The sequence below is a fragment of the Molossus molossus genome, unplaced genomic scaffold (genome assembly GCF_014108415.1).
Source record: "Molossus molossus isolate mMolMol1 unplaced genomic scaffold, mMolMol1.p scaffold_m16_p_6, whole genome shotgun sequence".
In the NCBI taxonomy this organism is placed as follows: Eukaryota; Metazoa; Chordata; class Mammalia; order Chiroptera; family Molossidae; genus Molossus; species Molossus molossus.
Genome location: NW_023425399.1, coordinates 4,582,196 through 4,601,579, shown reverse-complemented (window position 1 = coordinate 4,601,579; position 19,384 = coordinate 4,582,196). Strand labels below are relative to the sequence as shown.

The 19,384-nt window shown below is 52.2% G+C and overlaps 1 protein-coding gene and 1 non-coding gene across 2 annotated transcripts; both read left to right on the top strand.

Moving 5' to 3' along the window:
- The first annotated feature begins 10,068 nt into the window (after window positions 1-10,068).
- LOC118619413 lies at window positions 10,069-10,175 on the top strand. Its single transcript, XR_004957193.1, has one exon. It is a non-coding gene; the product is annotated as a U6 spliceosomal RNA (small nuclear RNA).
- Window positions 10,176-13,087: 2,912 nt separating this feature from the next.
- Window positions 13,088-14,156, top strand: MC3R (melanocortin 3 receptor). Its single transcript, XM_036245485.1, has one exon. The coding sequence runs from the start codon at window positions 13,185-13,187 to the stop codon at window positions 14,154-14,156; it is 972 nt and encodes a 323-aa protein (XP_036101378.1). The 5' UTR covers window positions 13,088-13,184.
- Window positions 14,157-19,384: the final 5,228 nt, after the last annotated feature.

Genomic DNA, 19,384 nt, shown 5'->3' with positions numbered 1-19,384 from the left:
AGGGGAAGGTCTCGGCCACTCCTGACCCCCTGGTGGTCAGCACACACTGTATGAAGATTCTCACGGCTCACCCCCACAGCTGCCCCCCGAAACCCACACTGCTCCTACCTTCATTTCACAGAGAAAACTAACAGGCTCAGGCAGACAAGTCACCTGCCAAGGACACACAGCTAGAAAACGTCTGGTTGCAGGGATTGGAACCCATGTGATCTGAGCAAAATATGCCACTGACCCCCCACCCCCACCCCAGGGGAAAAGCTCACGGGAGTCAATGAGCAGGGGAGTCCCAGGGACGCGGAGGTTCGGAGCAGACCCTCTACCCCAGCCCACAGTGGAATCTGAAGGCCAGGACCTTGTGACCTGTGCTCAGTCCCCTCACATTGTCCTCTGCCACCCGTGGGCACAAAATGCACTGGCCGGACACGAAGCCAATTCCATGACAGCCACCTTGCAGGGGCACCTCACGGGGAAATCCCCACTCTCAGAAAATATGGGGACATTGGAGGCCAAACACAGACTATTAACTGCCAACCAGAGGCCCACTCTTTTTTTGTGTATGTGATTATTTTATTTTATTATTATTTTTTAATCTATTTTATTTTATTATTATTTTTTTAATTTTATTTTTGTTACAGATGTTTCTCCTTTTTTACCCCCTTGGCACCCTCCTCCCCATCCCCCCCCGCCCCATCCTCGGCTTTGCTGTCCATGTCCATTGGTTATGCATACATGCATATAAGTTCTGTGGTTTATCTTTTCCCACCCCCAACACCCCCTCTTCTGAGGGTTGCCAGTCTGTACCCTACTTCCATGTTTCTGGGTCTACCGTATTCCTCAGACTGTTATGTTCATTATATTCCGTATATAAGTGAGATCACGTGGTATTTGTCTTTTTCTGCTTGCCTTGTTTCACTTAGGATAATACTTTCCAGGTCCCTCCATGTCGTCTCAAAGGATAAGAGATCTTTCTTTCTTACAGCTGCATAGTATTCCATTGTGTATATGTACCACAGCTTTTTTATCCATTCGTCTACTGATGGACACTTGGGCTGTTTCCAGATCTTAGCTATTGTAAATAGTGCTGCTACAAACATGGGGGTACATATATTCATTCTGATTGGTGTTTCAGGTTTATTAGGGTATATTCCTAGAAGCGGGATCACTGGGTCAAATGGAAGTTCAATTTTTAATTTTTTGAGGTAACACCGTATTGTTTTCCATAGTGGCTGCACCAGTCTGCATTCCCACCAGCAGTGTACTAGAGTCCCCTTTTCTCCACACCCTCGCCAGCACTTGTTGTTTGATGACTTGTTGATGGCGGCCGTTCTGACAGATGTGAGGTGATACCTCATTGTTGTTTGAATTTGCATCTCTCTGATGATTAGTGACATTGAGCATTTTTTCATATGTCTCTTGGCCATTTGTATGTCCTGTTTGGAGAGGTGTCTATTCAGCTCCTCTGCCCATTTTTTAATTGGGTTCTTTGTCTTCCTTGTGTTGAGTTGTATGAGCACTCTATATATTTTGGAAATTAATCCCTTATCTGATGTATCATTGGCAATGATGTCAGAGGCCCACTGTTTTTATTTTTTCTTTGAAAGGCATGTTTTTCATAAAATCCTTTGCTTTAAAAAAAAAAAAAAAAAAGAACAGAACAGCCATTCTAGCAAAGAAAACACTCAGTTACCATGGCTCAGGTCGCGCCGGAGAGCTGTTTCCCGCTTCGGGGAGAAGGTGCCGGTGGCAAAACAGGCCACCCAGCGTCCTTGGGGCACGCCACGCCCCTCTCCTGCTCCACTGGACACGATGTCAGCGTCTATTTTTGTCAAGCAATGTTCCTTTAATTGATGAATTCAGCACAAAATGAGAAAAGCTTCATGGTCAGCCGTGTGGGGCCCTGAAGGATACTAACGGCTGTGATTTTTACATCTCACTCAAGAGAAAACATCGCTGGCTGAGCCCACCACTGACAAAACCTTTCCACGGAGTGAAATAAACCAGGTGACAGACGGACGCACCAGGGTGACCGACGGATGCAGAGGAATCAGTTACATCGCCCAAATCAGCTCCTACAATCTGGTCTCGACCACTGCATCTCTGTCACCCTGGTCATGCTCTGCTCTGTTGGCTACAGGCCCGTCTCCCCACATACATCCCACTTCTTGGCTCCTGAAAAGCAGAGTCCCCGGGATTATTATTTTACAACCACAAAAGAGTGTCCTGAGCAAGGTGATGTTTTTAAAAGGAGCATTGGTATTGTGCCAGAGTCACATAATACAGACTCAGCACATGCAAACTTGCCCTGACCGGTTCGGCTCAGCGGTTAGAGCGTCGGCCTGTGGACCAGAGACCTGGGTTCAGTTCCCGCTAAGGGTACATACCTCGGATGCAGTTTGTCCCCGGCCCCAGTTGGGGTCACGTGGGTGGCAGCCAGTCAATGTGTCCCTTTCACGTCAATGTTTCTCTCTCTCTCTTCCCCCCTCTCTCCCTCCAGCTCCATCTGAAGATAAATGCAAAAATGTCCTCGGGTGAGGATAAAAATATCTATATGCAAACTCAGCAGAGAAGGGGGTCTCTCGCCTCTACAGCGGCCAGTGGGCACAAGCCTGGCGCTCAGGGCGTGAACGGCCCGAATTCACTCTTCCCGCGGCTGCTCTCCATTCCGGGCCTCTCCTGGCCCGAGCGTCCCCCTGGGGTTTGGGAGGATAATTTTGACTCCTCCTAATTTATCTTCGTATCTGGTTTTAGATCCTGAACATGCCAAGAGGAGCTTGGCCACAGCAGACTTCGCCGGAGGAAACGGGTCGAGGGTGGCCTCCCGCGCTCGCCTCCTCCAGACGCAGGACAGGGCCGCAGCGGGCGCTCTGGTGTGAGGCCCGAGCCCCTCCAGGACAGGCGCCCTCCGCCCCGTGGGGTGCTGAGTCCTTCCCTGAGGCCTGCTCACCCTTAGCTGATGCCTTGCCTGAAGCACAAAAGGGTGCGGGGTGGGGTCCATGTTGAGTGACCGCTGGGTGCTGGGGGTGAGCCAGGCCCCTCCAGAGCGGCTCAGGACTGGCGGACGGCACGCAGTCCAACGCCCACCCTGCTTCCCTCACGCACTGTCCCAAGCAGGGGGTTCCTGCCTGCCACCTCCACCCCGGAGGACCCAGCCACGACAGGGTTCTGTGCGGGGAACCCCAAGTCTACAGAAGAGGACAGCAAGGGGGAAGGCTGGAGGCAGCCTGCAGAATGGGGCGCACGCTGAAGGAGGGGCACTATACGATACCCTCAAGTGGGATGAATTCAGGCGGGACACCTTCTCAGCAAGGGTTTTCCTGAAAATGGAAGAAAAGCACCTCCCAGACTGGGAGCATCTGCCCAGGAGCTGAGCCTCCGGAGCCTGTGGCCCTAAGACGTCAATTATCTCCTACCTCCAGAGCCTTTCCCCCCTCCCCCCTCAGGAGGACCCCCAACATCCACCAGTGATACCTAAAACTCCGACTCAGCCTAACCCTGACCTCGGGGGCGACTTCCAGTTTGCAAAGGAATTCCGGCCTGAGGAGGAAGCTCGGCCCTGGGAGAATGACCTTCCAGCTCCTGCGGTGGCCTGCGGGGGGCCTGCGGGGGGCCTGCGGGGGGCCTGCGCGAGCTGCACCTCGCAAGGGAACTGCGTCCCCCCGCGGCCTCCGGAGAGAATGCAGCCCGCCAGCCCATGTGGGACGTCCGACCTCCAGAACCGTGAGAGAATAGACTTCTGTTGCTTTAAGCCTAACGGCGTGGTGACCTGTCAGAGCAGTCACGGGAAACGGATGCCGGCCCAGAGCCGGGGACAGGAGGCAGCCCGCGACTGCGTCCATTCCTAGCGCAGGCCCTGCCCCCTGTCCCCACGCTCCCCGCTGATGAAGCCTCGACTGCACCCCTGCCCAGCCCACAGGAGGCCCCTGCCCGGCCCACAGGAGGCGGGGCTACAGGAGGCCCCGCCCACCCTACAGGAGGCCCCGCCCACCCTACAGGAGGCCCCCCGCCCAGCCCACAGGACGCCCCCGCCCGACCCACAGGAGGCCCCGCCCACCCTACAGGAGGCCCCTGCCTGGCCCACAGGAAGCCAGTACCCACGGAGCCACACGGGAGCGCAGGAGCAGGCCAGCTTCTCGGGTACGGATACCTCTGGCTAAGCACTGCAGAGGGAAGTCACTAAATGCTGCTGGGTGGCTCGGAGCCCCTCGGGAAGGCCAGACATTGAGCGTGGAGGCCGTCCAGCAGCAACCATGTCAAAATGACCCCTCTGGGCAGCCACAGTGTGGAGCCATTGGCCACCATCTCCAGTCACACAGAGCTGGGACATCTGCCGCCGCCTTTGAGTGCAGGGTGCGCCTCTCCCAGTGTCATCGAAGCAACTTCCACACTGGCCCGCTTCCCATTCCAAGTCCAAAAACAATGCCATCTCTTTCCTTGCTTTCCAAAGTACAGTCTGTGGGCCAGCCGCACAGCCGCACAGACTGCTGGGCCGGAGTCTGCGTGTGGACATGGTCTCGGTGATTCAGTGCACAGGGAGGCTCAGGACCCTGCTCTCCACCATCCCACCCGGGTGCGAGGCATCTCCCCGGGGCAGACCCCGGCGCCAGCACGTTGCCGAGGCAATGCCCCCAGAAACACAGGCCGTAAATGTTCACCAGGCAAAGGAAACAGAAGGAGCTAAGGGGCATTATGGGCACTCAGTTTTGTGACCGATGAAAGAAGTGCAGCTATAAAGTGCTGAGAGTGGTTGTTTTAACCAGGAAAGTACATTTGTGTTTTTGTTTTTCTTTATTGATGAGAGAGAGAGAACACCGATTGGCCGCCTCCTGCACGCCCCCCACTGGGGATCAGGCCCACAACCTGGGCATGTGCCCTGACTGGGAATCAAACCAGCGACCTCTTGGTGCAGGGGTCGACGCTCACTGAGCCACACCAGCTGGGCTAGAAATGTATTTTTAAAATAAATACAGAGATTATGTAAATAGCGCTGCTGTGAACACAGGGGTACATATATTCTTTGTGAGGGGTGTTTCCGGATCCTTAGGGTATATTCCCAGAAGTGGGATGGCTGGGCCCAATGGCAGTTCCACTTTTAATTTTTCACGGACACCCCCTACTGCTTCCCACAGAGGCTGCGCCAGTCGGCCCTCCCCCCAGCAGCGCCCTGGGTCCCTTTCCCCACACCCTCCCCAGCACTGACCGTGCGTTGACTGGCCCTGGAGAGCACTATGCTAAGTGAAACAAGCCCGTCAGAAAAAGACATACCATGTGCTCTCACCTGTATGTGAAATCTAATGAACAAAATCAACTGGTGAACCAAACAGGACTGGGGGCATGGACACCTGGGACAGACCGACAGGCAGCCAAGGGGAGAGGGGCAGGAAAGAACTCATGCACAGCTCACAGACACAGACAACAGGATGGGGACGGCCTGGGGTGGAGCGTGGGCTGGATGGAGGGGGGTCAAGGAGAAGGGGGACACCTGTAATAGAGTCAACAATAAAACAATACAAATCAATAGAGAGACTATGTTTGGACACCATAGAGGGTGTTTTTATTCATTATGTCTGGTCCTTCAACCAAATGTGTCGGCACCCAGAAGCGTGTGAAGCAATACAGAGTCTTTTGTCCTCTACGCTCAGGAAGCTCCCGCCTTTTATCATTAATTTGACTCAGTTGCTACAATTTGTGAATCAATTGGGCTTGAGAAGCAAATGGGTTTATTACCAACAGCTTTCAAAAGAGGATCCAGCAGAATGCAAAGAAAAAATGTTCTTTACACGCACTACCTTGACCTGTTCTTTGCACTGGAGTGTTCAGAAAACAAAACAGATCGCTCTCTGTTCGAAAGCTCTCCTTGGAATTCAGGAGACGAAGAGGTGGAGATTTGCTGGTCTGCTGTTCTGAGTGTTCTTATAATTTTTATAATGAATTTCAAGCAGGAAAGTTTAGAGTTGTGGGGAGGTTGTTTGTTTGCTTTTGGATTTGGAGAAAGTAGAGAATAAGAAAATGGAGGTTTTGTGGAGATCTAAAAGGTAAACGTGGCCCCGATGAGCTTGTTTTTAATGGTCACGTAGAGACAGGAAGTAGGTCAGTGGTGGCCAGAGGCTCAGGGAAGCAGGGAATGAGGACTGACCACGAACAGGATTGGGGTTTCTTTTCAGGGTGATGAAAACCTTCTGGAATTCGATCATGACGATGGTTGCACAACTTTGCGAATATGCTAAAAACCACAGAGTTGTGTGCTTTATCATTAACACTGTAGTACGTAGCGCTCAAAAAAAACTGTAAAGAGATAGACATTTACAGGCATAGAAAAACATTAGAGCCCTGGCTGGTTTGGCTCAGCGGTTAGAGCATCGGCCTGCGGTCCAGAGAAACCCGGGTTCGGTTCCCACTAGGCGTATGTACCTCGGTTGTGGTTTGTCCCCGGCCCTGGTTGGGTCGTGTGGGTGGCAGCCACTCGATGTGTCTCTCTCACATTGATGTTTCTCTCTCTCTCTTCCTCTCCCTCCCACTCTATCTGAACAAAAAAATAGAAAAATGTTCTCGGGTGAGTATTAAAAAAAAAAGAAAAACATTAGAAAGCTAGAGTATAAGTAAAAATAAATCTTAAAATTGATTGGAAAATAAAAATGTATTCAATGCACAGTATTAAAATATTTGGACACTGAGTTGAAAAATAGAGCTAATTTTCTTCTGCATGACATTCAGACAAATAAATGTGTTGAGTCCAGCTGGTGTGGCTCAGTGGTTGAGTGTCCACCCTGCACCAAGAGGTCACCAGTTTGATTCCTGGTCAGGGCACATGCCCACGCTGTGGGCCCGATCCCCAGTGGGGGGCGTGCAGGAGGCGGCCAGTCGATGTTCTTTCTCTCTCATCAATGTTTCTAGCTTTCTCTCCTTCTCACTTCCTCTCTCTCTCAAATCAATAAAGGGGGGGAAAAATAAAAATAAAAATAAATAAATAAATATATTGATATACTTTATGTAAACATAAAAATTGAAATCTGTAGATAAACAAAAAGCAAGCGAGGAAGGGAAGAAAGAAGGAAAGGAGGGAGACATGAAGGAAGGGAGGGAGAGGGAGGGAGGAATGTTCAGGAAGTAGTTGCTGACACCATCACAGCGGAGGAGGTGGGTGTGTACTTAGCAGTGTTGGTTCCAGCAGAAAAAGGGTGGGCAAGAGAATGTGGGAAGGAACAGGAGACAGACGATTGGACAACCATGTGGAAACCGCCCTCCATCAGGGTTACAGCTAATTACAGTGTTACAGTATTACTCATGTATCACTTTCCTTTGTCCCTTCATGAGCAGGAGTAGGGATTTAAGGCCCAGAATAAATTCACATAGAAATGTTAAGCTCTCTCGGGCCAAACAAGTCATCAAACTCGACGACATACGGCCCTGTAGAGCGGCCGCGGCACACATCCCAGGGAGGTTCTGTGAATGTCACATGCCCCTGATAGGCTACAGTGACAAGGCACCTCGCCTGGTGCTATTCTTTCCAGAAACCCCGTCTACCCAGAAACACCAGACAAAGCGAACCGAGAGGCCTTCTGCACAGTACCAGACCAGCGCCGCCGGGAACCGTCCAAGTCACGAGAAACAAGGAAAGACGCCAAGGGTCACCCACCGGGAGAGGCTGAGGCGGCACTGTGGGGTCTCCGATGGGACCTGGGACAGAGACAGAACGGGAAAAGGATGAAACCAAAATGCAACGTGGAGCGTGGTGAGGGGCCATGTCCCGAAGCCGGTTTCGGTTCCGGTTCCGGCGCTTTAACAAAGGCACCGAGAGGGTGCGACATGCTAACGCCGGGGGAGCAGCATGAGGGCTACGTGGGAGCTCCCTCTCCCAGCTCTTCAATTTTGCTGTAAATTGAAAGCGATTCCAAAATAAAATACATAAATATGGTTTTTTGAAAAACTCAATTACAAGCACAGTGGCTGGCCACTGGAGGAATGTCATGAAGAGATGTCAGAAAGTCCTAGATTGGATTTAGATCATAAAGTGTACCCAGCCCTCCCACACCACTCCAGATGAGCTGTCATTTTGTTCCTTCCCATCCTGGCTCCCACTGTCAGCTCGTCCTTGGGCACTGAGCAGCTGCGCCTCTGCATGTCCTAACTACCCATCCTCTTAATCACACGAGCTTCCAGACACGCACGACCCACGCAGCACCTTAGTCACAGCCCCCCAGGTGGGTGGCCGTTTCATGTCCCTCTGCTTACGGTGCCAGGACCACAGGTGTCCGATCCTCAAGGCTCCCCCACTGTATCCACCCCACTGTAAAACCCAGGTCCCGGTGCCCACGATGGGAACACCCCTGTCGACAGTGGCCGGTCACATCTCTATGTCAACACATCTCTCCCTGTTCTGGGGAATGAACAAGGAGCTCACCACCCAGGTCTCCCTTCAGAGGACTCACCCCGGTCAAGAGCCAGGAGCCTCCAGCTATAATTCCTCCAGGATTGGCCTCAGGTGCAGAAGGCCTCCTCGCCTAAGATGACCACCTCTTCCCACTCGGCCCACACCCAGTGACTGGCCCCGTGGTGGGTGGAAAGGCCCAGCTATTCCGGCCCAGCAGGGATGCCTCTGATGGACCATATGTGCCCGGAGCTCCCCAAGGTGGGCTGTGAGCTTGTCAGGCCTGCGCTGCAGTTCAGCTTCTTCCTCTGCCCCGACCTGCTCTCTCCCTTCCCCTTCCTTGCGAGTTGATCCTGAATTAACATCCTATGTGCCCGTCTCTGTCTCTTCTGGAGAAGTCAGTCTGTGACCGCTGCCTTGGGCTGGTGGGGGAGGGGAACAATGTGCTCAAGATGGTCCATCATACATCCCTTCTCCTAACCTCTCAGCCTCCCTTGCAGCTAGCACATGACCCAGCTCTAGCCACTGAGGCATATCCTAATTCTCTTGGGGACAGAGGGACATTTCTAAATAAAGGGGTTTCTCTCTTCCTAAAGGGGAACAAATCCCAGTGGCTTCCGTTTTCTTCTTGCAGTCGATGTGACAACCGGAGCTGCCGCCATCCTGTGACCGTCAGGGGGCACACGTGAGGATCACAGAGACAGTAACCTTGAAACTGCTGAGCCAGCATCTACCTTGAGACATCATAGCCTGTGAGAACAACGAGCCCCCGTTTCCTCCAGGGCAGTCATTGTCGCCCCCTGCACTGGGACACACCCCTGTGCAGGCTGCGTTCGAGCCCAGGCCCGGGCACGCGCCCATCTCCTTGACCATCTACAACAGCCTCATAGAGACACATGCAGGGGGCTTCCCAGCCCTGCCCAGACCACTCGATTTGTCCTTGCCCAAGTACAAGGTAACCATAGTGCACCTGGTCACCTGGCCTTAGACCCTGAACCTGGACATCGGGGGCTCCCAGCGGGGCTAAGGACCTGTCTCAGACATGTGCATGACAAACAGCAGCACTTCCCGTCCATCACGACAGGAGAGACGGCACTCTGCCCAGCCCCCAAGCCCTACTCCCATCCACTCCTGTCTAGAAACTTCTGAAGCACCAATGGTCCCCATTTAGAAAGATCTGAGGCTACAGAAATGCACTAGGAAAGCAGGCTGCCCCACCACCTGAGCGCTTGGAAACACACATTATTTGCTTGTTTTTCACTTAAGAAAATGGCCACCCAGGTGTTTCTAATTCTGGCTCCCGCTTCAGACAGGCAATCAGGTTCCAAAATACCCCTAATGGGCGAGTTTCTCGTCCAGCCAGGTAAACATTATTCTTCTCCACTCACACATCTGTGCTTCCTAAAACCAAATGGGAGGAAATACTTGCAAAGCACTGGGGAAAGGTCTGGAAATGCACTGCAGTGTACAGCTCACAGCCTAACACTGTTTTTGCAGAAGCTCCACTCAGAAAAAGTGGGGGTCTGTTCTGACACCTACTGACCCCGGCCCAACCACACATGACCAGCACACGTGCTTCAGGTCTCCCTTTGCACAGCCATCAACATGCGTCCATTCACCAAGTATGTACTGAGTGCCAGACACTTTTCCAAGAATTAGGAATACCACATCTTCTTGGGTCTCTCTCAGCTACTTCCCCGCCAGTGCTCAACTCGGCAGCACATATACTAAAACTGGAACAACACCGAGAAGACTAGCCTGGCCCCTGCATGAGGAGGAGACGTAAACGCTTGCAATGTTCCATATTTTATTCTGTATCTTGTCCCTAGATGTGGTCCTCTCTTCCCTGTGAGCTCTCACCAACAGATGACCCTAACTTGCCAAATGTGTGAGAGCTTGGACCCCCTTCTCCTGGGCTGACGTGCCACCTGTCGGAGCTTCAGACCAGGGCAGTGAACAGGAACTGAAAGCAAATTTTACAGGAACATGACAGCAAATGTTATAGACAATTCTGTTTGCGACAATGTCGACGAAATCATGTGATCCTCATAACCACCCGTGAACGAGGCACTGTAATTACACCCATTTTATAGACAAGAAAACTGAGCCTGGGAGGGCTCTCGTAACCAGTCCGAAGTCACACAGCTAACCTGGGGCAACGCTGGTTTCCAAATCCAGAAAAAAACACCAAATCCCATCCACCCTCAACCTCCCAGAAAATTCTTTCACTTCCTTTAAGTCCAAACAGGATTTCATTCAGTCGGTCACAACCCTCTTTGGTTCTAAAACCCTGGTCCAGCTGATGCAACGAGAAAAGTATCAAGACGGTCCATTACTGGTTTTCACGATTGTCGTGGGCCTGGGCTGGGTTTGCTGTCCAGCGTCTTCGGGGAACAGAACCACATTTTCCTCGGGGGAATCACCCTTTACTCAGTTCACGGGATTCGGGTCCAGGGAACTCCGCATCCAGGGCTGAGCACGTGACTCCGCCCGGGCCAGTCCAGGCATTGCACTCCCCTGTCCACAGCGATTGGCTCAGGGATGTGCGTGCCGTCCAATCACATTCGGGGAGATGTGATGGGCGTCTTCCATCTGCAGAGAGGGCGGCCCTCCCCCCCTTCCGCGGGACTGGAATTCGGAGCGTTCGAGTCTAGAGTTGCTGGCAGCTTGCGGTCTGGGTGAGGACGCAGCAAGGAGCACAGGTGCCAGCCAGCAAGTGAACCCTGCCAGACCCGTAGACTTGCCAGAGGCCCAAACTGGGACAATACATTTCAATCGTTTAAACCACCCAGTCGATGGTGTTTTGTTATGATGGCAGGAGCTCAGGCTCCCTGGGGCCTTGTAACAGTCATTGAGCCTTAAATCCTCCTGTACCTGAATCTATAAAACCCGGAAATTTCCATGATGTGAGACAGAAAGCAAATCCCTTCTTTTTATTTAAACCATCTCAGATTCACTGCCAGGGATCCTTCCCCACCCGCAGAGCCCAGAAGCTCCTTGAGAACAAGGCTTTGCACAAATGGCAGCAAGGAGGACCCCCAGAGCGCACTTACTTCTTGGGTACTTTCTACGTTACCACGTAAACCCCCCTCCATGCATGCAGCCAACTGCAATTCCACTGTTTGACCCTTTAGGCCAGCTCTGTGCAGGCTACACACACACCGGCCAAACAAGATAGACGCAGTGGCCGTGTGCCTTAAAGGAGAAGCATGTCCTCTAACAAGCCGTGATGCTGACTATTCCTGCCTAGTGCTCACCGCTTTCTTTAAGTCTCTAGCACCCTGCTTGCACGTCACCTGTCTCTCCAGCCAGACTAGGAGTTCCGTAGAGGCAGGAGCTGTGTCTTCGTATCTTTGCATCGCCAACACCTAGCATGGAACCAGGCATGAGGTGCCACTCCATCACTGTCTAGTGGATGGGTACATGAAAGAAGAACGTCACCTTTCATCTTTCCAGTGGGGGGATACAATTCTATCACCATCCGACAGTTGTGTACCAGTCAGGGGACAGTCTAAAGAGCTGTGGCAAAAAGGCCAACCTTTTAGTGACTCACGCAACACACACCCACGTGCGGCTTAACGGCGGGAAACGTTCCGAGAAATGTCACATGAGGCTCTTTTGATGTTGTGTGGACGTCCCAGAGTTTGCTTACACAATGGTCCAGCCCACGACACGCCGGGGCTGCATGGCACAGCCTGGTGCTCCTGGGCTACAGCCTGTACAGCATGTCACTGCACAAAAACACGACATTAAATCAAGCCCAGGAGAAAGCAACACAGTCAAGAGACGGGGCGAACACAAGACCTAGGAGGCTGCCATCAGCATGCAGGGCATACGGTTTACAGCGAACATTTTGTGAGCGGAGAGAGGACGCTGTACAACAGTGAGTAAAAGTACAGTGTAGTAAATACATAAACAATAACATCGTTGGTTATTATCGCTATCGAGTGTTGGGTACTATACACATTGTAGGTCCTGTGCCTGTACATGACCGCAGGCAGGCAATGGGTCTGTTTACACCCGTGTCACCGCAAACACCTGAGTAATGCATTGCACAATGACATTAACACGGCGACATCACTTAGGCAATAGGAATTCTCCAGCTCCGTAATAATCTCATGGGACCACTGTTGTATAGGTGGCTTGCCATCAGTCGAAATGTGTCTTTGTGGCGCCGGATCGACCGCAGAATTTTGTGAACCAGTAAATGGATGAATGGATGCCTGTGGCCGTTTCCAGGACAAAGACAAACTGCTCAGAAAAGCCGGCAAGCAGATGCACAGTCTGGCCAGCAGGGGGCACCAGCCTGCTTTTCAATCCCCCTGCCCTAGCCCTGGGAGCCGGTACCTGCTGTCAGTCAGAGAGGCTCAGGACGCTCAGTGGTCATTTTGCTGCGCTGAAGATTAAGTAGGAGTTGTTTGCCTCCAGCCAATGTATGAAAAGTGAGTGTTCACCCCTCACTTCTAACACCAGGTACTACATCCCGTCTTGCTAGGAAAACGGCCGTAACTGTAGCAACCAGTGGCAGGTTTTCTGTTCCCAAGTGTGGACAGGAGGTGAGGGAAAGGGGAGACAGGAGGAAGACGGCCGAACAGAGGGTGTAGGAAACTGCTCGTCTTGGAGAAGCAGGGGAAAGTTCTCTGTATGTCTCCCAGCTGTCTGTCTCTCTCTCTCCATCCTTTCGTTTTGGGAGAAGGAGATCCAAGTCCATACTGGACAAGCATCTGGAGGAAAGTCTCCCCTTTCCTGTGAGCAGCACACCAGCAGCACCGTGTGGACCCTGCTGGAGCCCCAGCTCAGCTCAGCCTGCCTGTGAGCGATGAACACTTCGTGCTGCCTGCTGCCTGCTCAGCCCACGCTGCCTGATGGCTCCAAGCACCCTGCAGCCTCTGCCTTCAGCAACCAGAGCAGCCGCGGGTTCTGCGAGCAAGTCTTCATCAAGCCCGAGGTCTTCCTGGCGCTGGGCATCGTCAGCCTGCTGGAAAACATCCTGGTCATCCTGGCCGTGGCCCGGAACAGCAACCTGCACTCCCCCATGTACCTCTTCCTCTGCAGCCTGGCGGTGGCCGACATGCTGGTGAGCGTGTCCAACGCCCTGGAGACCGTCATGATCGCCGTCATCAACAGCGACTCCCTGACCTTGGAGGACCAGTTCGTCCAGCACATGGACAACATCTTCGACTCCATGATCTGCATCTCCCTGGTGGCCTCCATCTGCAACCTCCTGGCCATCGCGGTGGACAGGTACGTGACCATCTTCTACGCGCTGCGCTACCACAGCATCATGACGGTGAGGAAGGCGCGCGCCCTGATCGTGGCGGTCTGGGTGTGCTGCGGCGTCTGCGGCGTGGTGTTCATCGTCTACTCCGAGAGCAAGATGGTCATCGTGTGTCTCATCACCATGTTCTTCGCCATGCTGCTCCTCATGGGCACCCTCTACCTGCACATGTTCCTCTTCGCCCGGCTGCACGTCCAGCGCATCGCGGCGCTGCCCCCTGCCGGCGGGGCGGCCCCACAGCAGCGCTCGTGCATGAAGGGGGCCGTCACCATCACCATCCTGCTGGGCGTGTTCATCGTCTGCTGGGCCCCCTTCTTCCTCCACCTCGTCCTCATCATCACCTGCCCCACCAACCCCTACTGCGTCTGCTACACGGCCCACTTCAACACCTACCTGGTCCTCATCATGTGCAACTCCATCATCGACCCCCTCATCTACGCCTTCCGGAGCCTGGAATTGAGAAACACCTTCAAGGAGATTCTGTGCGGCTGCAATGGCATGAACTTGGGATAGGACGCCGGGGCTGCAGAAACTGCCACCGGTCGGGTCACTTTTGACCCTCCGCCCAGCTAAGGTGTTCAGCAAGAAGAAGAGGGGGGAATAGAAGGTGTCAAAGTGTGTGGACAGCTGTGGTTGTGCATGTCTTGTGTTTTTAAGCTTGCAACGCCTTGGAAAGGGAAATGGGATGGACCGGGCTCTCTGAAAGGCTCCCAGTGTGGGTAAGTCACAAACTCTGATTCCCCAAATAGTCTCCCGGAGGAACCAGTGAGGACGCCCGGGATGCTCTGCGCGCTCATGTCCACGCACCAGGCTCTGCAGAGCCCGCCTGTGCTCCTGCTTCCTCGCGTGTCCTCACGCTTCCAGCCGGATCAAACAGGATTCTCGCCGACCGGAGGCTGGGTCAAAGCCCTCCCAAGCAAACCTCTTACCGAGCCCACCTCTGGCTTTGCCCTCACTGCGTGAGACACTTGCGTTTCTATTCTGTTACTCTATTTACAGTAAAACTGTTTCCCCCAGACAATGAACTCTTTTTAAAGAAGCAATGCTGTGCTGCTTGTTTCTTTTCACCCTCACACCCCTCACCAGCCCCCCCCCAAAAACAGCATCAAAATGTTACCCACGATGCACCCGTCTTTGTTGTTATTGGGGTTGTTGCTTTTGTTGTTGGGTTTTATGCATTCGATCCAAGGCATCTTCTAAAACTAGTGCAAAAGAGATCAAGTACTTTGGAAAATCAGAACACACCTGTGTGCCAAGTACGCCGATGCCTTGCTATGCTAAGGTGTAGATTTTCCTATTTTAAAAGTCTTTTCCTTGTTATTCCTTTTCTGTCTTTAACACAAGAGAGGGCACCGTGGGTGGGAGGGGGGTGTGTCTCGAGAGATTGCTTTACTGTCGTTGTGGGTTGTTTGAGAAATTGTGGGATTGCCGGTGATTTTCTTGGAAGCTGTTTTTGCTCATTGCAATGGTGTCTCTATCTCACGATTTTCTGAAATGTTATCTAGGAAACAAAACTGGGGGGGGGGCATTACTGCTCCTTTTGCTCAACACGGTGTTAAAGTTGGGGTGATCCTGTTATCAACGTCTGCACCTTATCAAAGAAAGCGATTCATTCCCTTGAGCACAGGGCAGATTTGCTGACAAGCGCTGTCCAGGGCTGTGTGCTGTGTGCGTCCGTCAGACCCTCTCCTGCCCTGGAGAACTTCGCATGGTGCTTCCTGGCTGTCCCCCCGCCCTCCCCCCACCCCCACACACCATGGGTTCCTCTATTGTGCTGCGTCCTTGTGCAAAATCGTGTGTTTTTCTTGTGCTGGAACACATTGGGGTTTTATTGGACTTGACATGTTGCTAATATAAACAATATCATTTGTTTCTTGCTTTGTGGTGTTTGGAAATAAATAAAAGGCTCTCGTGGATGCTGAACGTGTGACATTAAAATACACCACCTGGAAGTACCCCGGGGACTTCTGGGCAACCCCACGCCCCCTGCAGTTCTATTTTGTAAGCGGTGCAAACGTCCCTGTCGTCACGGCTGGACTTTTCTAGGGCAGTGCCTTTTAGCCAGGCTGCAAAAGTCCCCCACTTAGGTTCGGAAAATACCAGGCTGGCGTTGCTGAGCCCCTGTCACCCTCCATTATTTTAATGGAGACGCCGAATCACAGTGTGCTCTGCCACCCGGTGAGCAAGCGTGGGAAATGGGGACTCCGGCGCTTTGAAAATGGTCCGAACTGCTATAGGAATGATGATACCCTTTTTCCGTGGGAACAAGAGGGAAACACCTTACTTCCCACTCTCGACATCAGCTTTCACGTGATTTCATTTCGTCTCTCCACAAACCTCTGAAACAGGGGAGTTATTTTGCAGGTGAAGAGACTCAGACGGGGGTTACGCGGTGTCCACGAGCGCCCAGCTACTCGGGGTCACAGTGTATTCTGTGGCTGTGCCAACGACTGATGGGCATGTGCTTCTTGGAGCTTTGCAGGAACCCTGGGGGTAGAGACTGATATCATCCTTATTTTACAGACAAGACATCTGCAGCTCCGGCTGCCCAGCCCGCACCCTCAAGTCCAACCACCCCCCCGGGAGCGGTCTGCACGCTCAGCCCTGACCCGGTGACATGGGAGGCACGGGCTGCCGAGGACGGAGACGTCAAAGCCACAGCTCACGAGTCCATTGTTCTCAGAGTCCATGGAGGTGTCGTAAAAGCCGACAAGCACAACAAGCATCTGACTTGCTAATATACTCTTCCGAAGTCTATGGGTAGCCCTGGGAATGCGTCCACTTCTGGGGGTGAACAACCCCGAATGTTGGGCCGACACTGCCCCCTCCACAACCACTTTCCACTCAACATTTTAAGCAGAAGGACAGTCAGATTTGAAAATGACTAACTTTTGGAAATAAAAGCCCATCGTGATGTTAATCTATTTGTTAGGTTACATTTACCTTTCATCCCTTACCCCCGGGAGAAATCACTGCAGTGGTTGATGCCCTGGGCCCTGGAAATCTTTGCCTATTGTCCTTGTTTAAATTGAACTTTGGAGCTTAATTATGACATTTTTCTGGAGAGGGAGGGTTAAAACATACTCAGGCCTCTTTGGCTAGAAACCTTTACCCACGCTCACTTCTACTAAAATCCATTCTCCACAGAGCAGCCTGGTTAAAACTGTATAAAAACTATGAAGCAGGTTTTATCTCACTCCTTAAAACTCTTCATTGGCTCTGAATAAAGTGTTTCTTCCTTACCCAGCCCTACAAAACCCCGATGATCTGATCCCCTCCGGTAAGTCCTCAACACACACCCCCTTCCCTGTATTCCTTCCCCACTCCTGGACTCACACTCAGCACACTCACCCCTACCCCAGGGCCTTTGCACCTGCTGTTTCCTTGCCTGAAGGCTCTTCCCCCATATCTTCCCATGATTCAAGCTCCAGCCCAGTCTTCAGGGATGCCTTCCCTGACTACTCTTCCTAAAGAAGACCCCAGTCACTCACAGGAAGTATTGTTTAATCACAAATCTTGTTGCTATTTTCTGTTTTCTCGTTAATGTATTAGTTTAATTAGCATCAGTCTCCCCCACTAGAAAGCAGTGCCTCGTGTATAAAACTGGTCGGTAAGAAGCATATGTGCTACATGAGTAAGCGATTTCATTAATACACTTAGATATGAGTGCAAAGAGAACACAGGGCGGGGCAAAAGTAGGCTTACAGCTTGAGTATGTGAAACAGAGTCTATTCTCGCATTATTATTTATTTGTTATCGTCCCATTTTGCATGCTGTGCCCCACTCTCCCTGCATGAGACACCAGCTATCCTCACATTTGGTGGGTGTCCGTGTCCAGTGCGGGGCGTGGGGAAACCAGCCCAGGCTCTGAAACCTAGGACCCAGTGGATCAGAGGTCATGTCAGGCATCTGAAATTTTCAAAACCCACAGGTGATGATGATGCAAAACTTGAAGAATCGCCCCAACCAAGAAGCACTGCTTATTTCTCAAGAATAACCAAAACCAGCACCCTCAAGCTCAACTTTCTCTCCCATCACCATTTCCTGTCAGGACATCAAGAACCTGTGATTAATGCCGGGCTGTCCGAGAACCAACAGTAAATCTAGAAGCTGGGAAGAGCCGGAGGACAAAATGCAGAAGAGAAGCGGAAGTTTTCCCTGGCGAGCGCGGGCTTTCTCAACTGAGAACACCTCCGTGAGAAACAAACCAGTAATATAAAAGACGGTTTTAGTGTATGCGCCAGAATTCTGCCAAGCGCTTAGACACGTGAATTAATTCACTGCATTCTCACCGAATCCTACAAAGCGGGCACTGCTAACATCTTGTCCTACAGAAAAGGTGCACGGAGGAGGGTCCTCATCTTGACCAGGCTACTCAGAGCTGAGAGGCAGAGCTGGGACCCATAAGAAGGCGGGCTCCACAGTCCCATGTTACCCACAAAGCCACCCCACAATGGCCTGCCGCAGTGCTCCCCAGGGTTCAACGGCCTTCAGCAAAGCCCTCCAGCCCCATAGACTTCCCAGCAGAGAACTTAGCACATTGTTGTATTTCTCTGTTGACTTCTCTCTCTCTTTTCTACCAGGCTGCAAGCTAAACTGAATTTCGCAAGGCAGACAGGGTACTCTCTGCCCTGGGGTCTTCTTAGAAAGAGTAGTCAGGGGCCCAGCCGGTGTGGCTCAGTGGTTAAGCATCACCCCATGCAACAAAAGGTCGCTGGTTTGATTCCCCGTCAGGGCACATGCCCGGGTTATGGGCCCGATCCCCAGTGAGAGGCATGCAGGAGGCAGCCAATTGATGTTCTCTCTCATTGATGTTTCTCTCTCTCTCTCCCTCTCCCTTCCTCTCACTCTCTCTCTCTCCATTCCTCTCTCTCTAAACTCAATAAATAAAAGAAAATTTTTTTAAAAAAAGAAAGAGTAGTCAGGGAAGGCGTCCCTGAGGACTGGGCTGGAGCTTGAATGATAACAAGGTGCCAATCATGGGAAGATATGAGGGAAGAGCCTTCAGGCAGAGAAAACAGCAGGTGCAAAGGCCCTGGGACAGGAATGAGTGTACTGAGTTAGAGTCCAAGGGTGGGGAAGGAATATAGGGAAGAAGGAGTGTGTTGAGAACTTACCAGAGGAGATCAGATCATCAGGGCTTTGTAGGGTTGGGTAAAGAAGAAAAAATGGTATTCAACAAATTTAAGCAGGACACAGGAGTTAATAAGTAGGTACACAGGGCCACAGAAAAACCCTGAATTTTTCCTGCCCGATGTTGTTTTCTGGTCTCTGAGGTCAGACAGACTGACTTTGAAACCCGAGGCTTTGCCTACAGACCAAGTAGGCCTCGGGGGCCACTGCACTGGGGAGCTGAGAGCATTCTGTTCCTCCACCCCCTTGTAACAATTCGCTAAGCTTGGCTTTCTGTGTACTTTTCAACGGACGCATAATAAACCCACAGAAAAACTCTCACAAATTCCGCTTTTGGCCAGCTTTCCCGGTCTTTCCTTTCGAGGGCTGGCACGAACGGGTCTGCTTCTCGTTCTGTGGGGTTGTTCAGCAGGCCACCCAGGGAGCACACCCGCCCCGGCACCAGCAGACGGCGGGAAGAGCAGGCTCAGGACAGGAGCTGCTCACGCTGAAAAAGCGCATTTCCCGTGAAATACTCGAGACAGGAGTCTGGTTCTCTGGACGCTTTATCGAGCGCCGGCCGGCCTTAGAAACGGAGACGCACTCAACCGGCAGTTTTCTGCATTCAG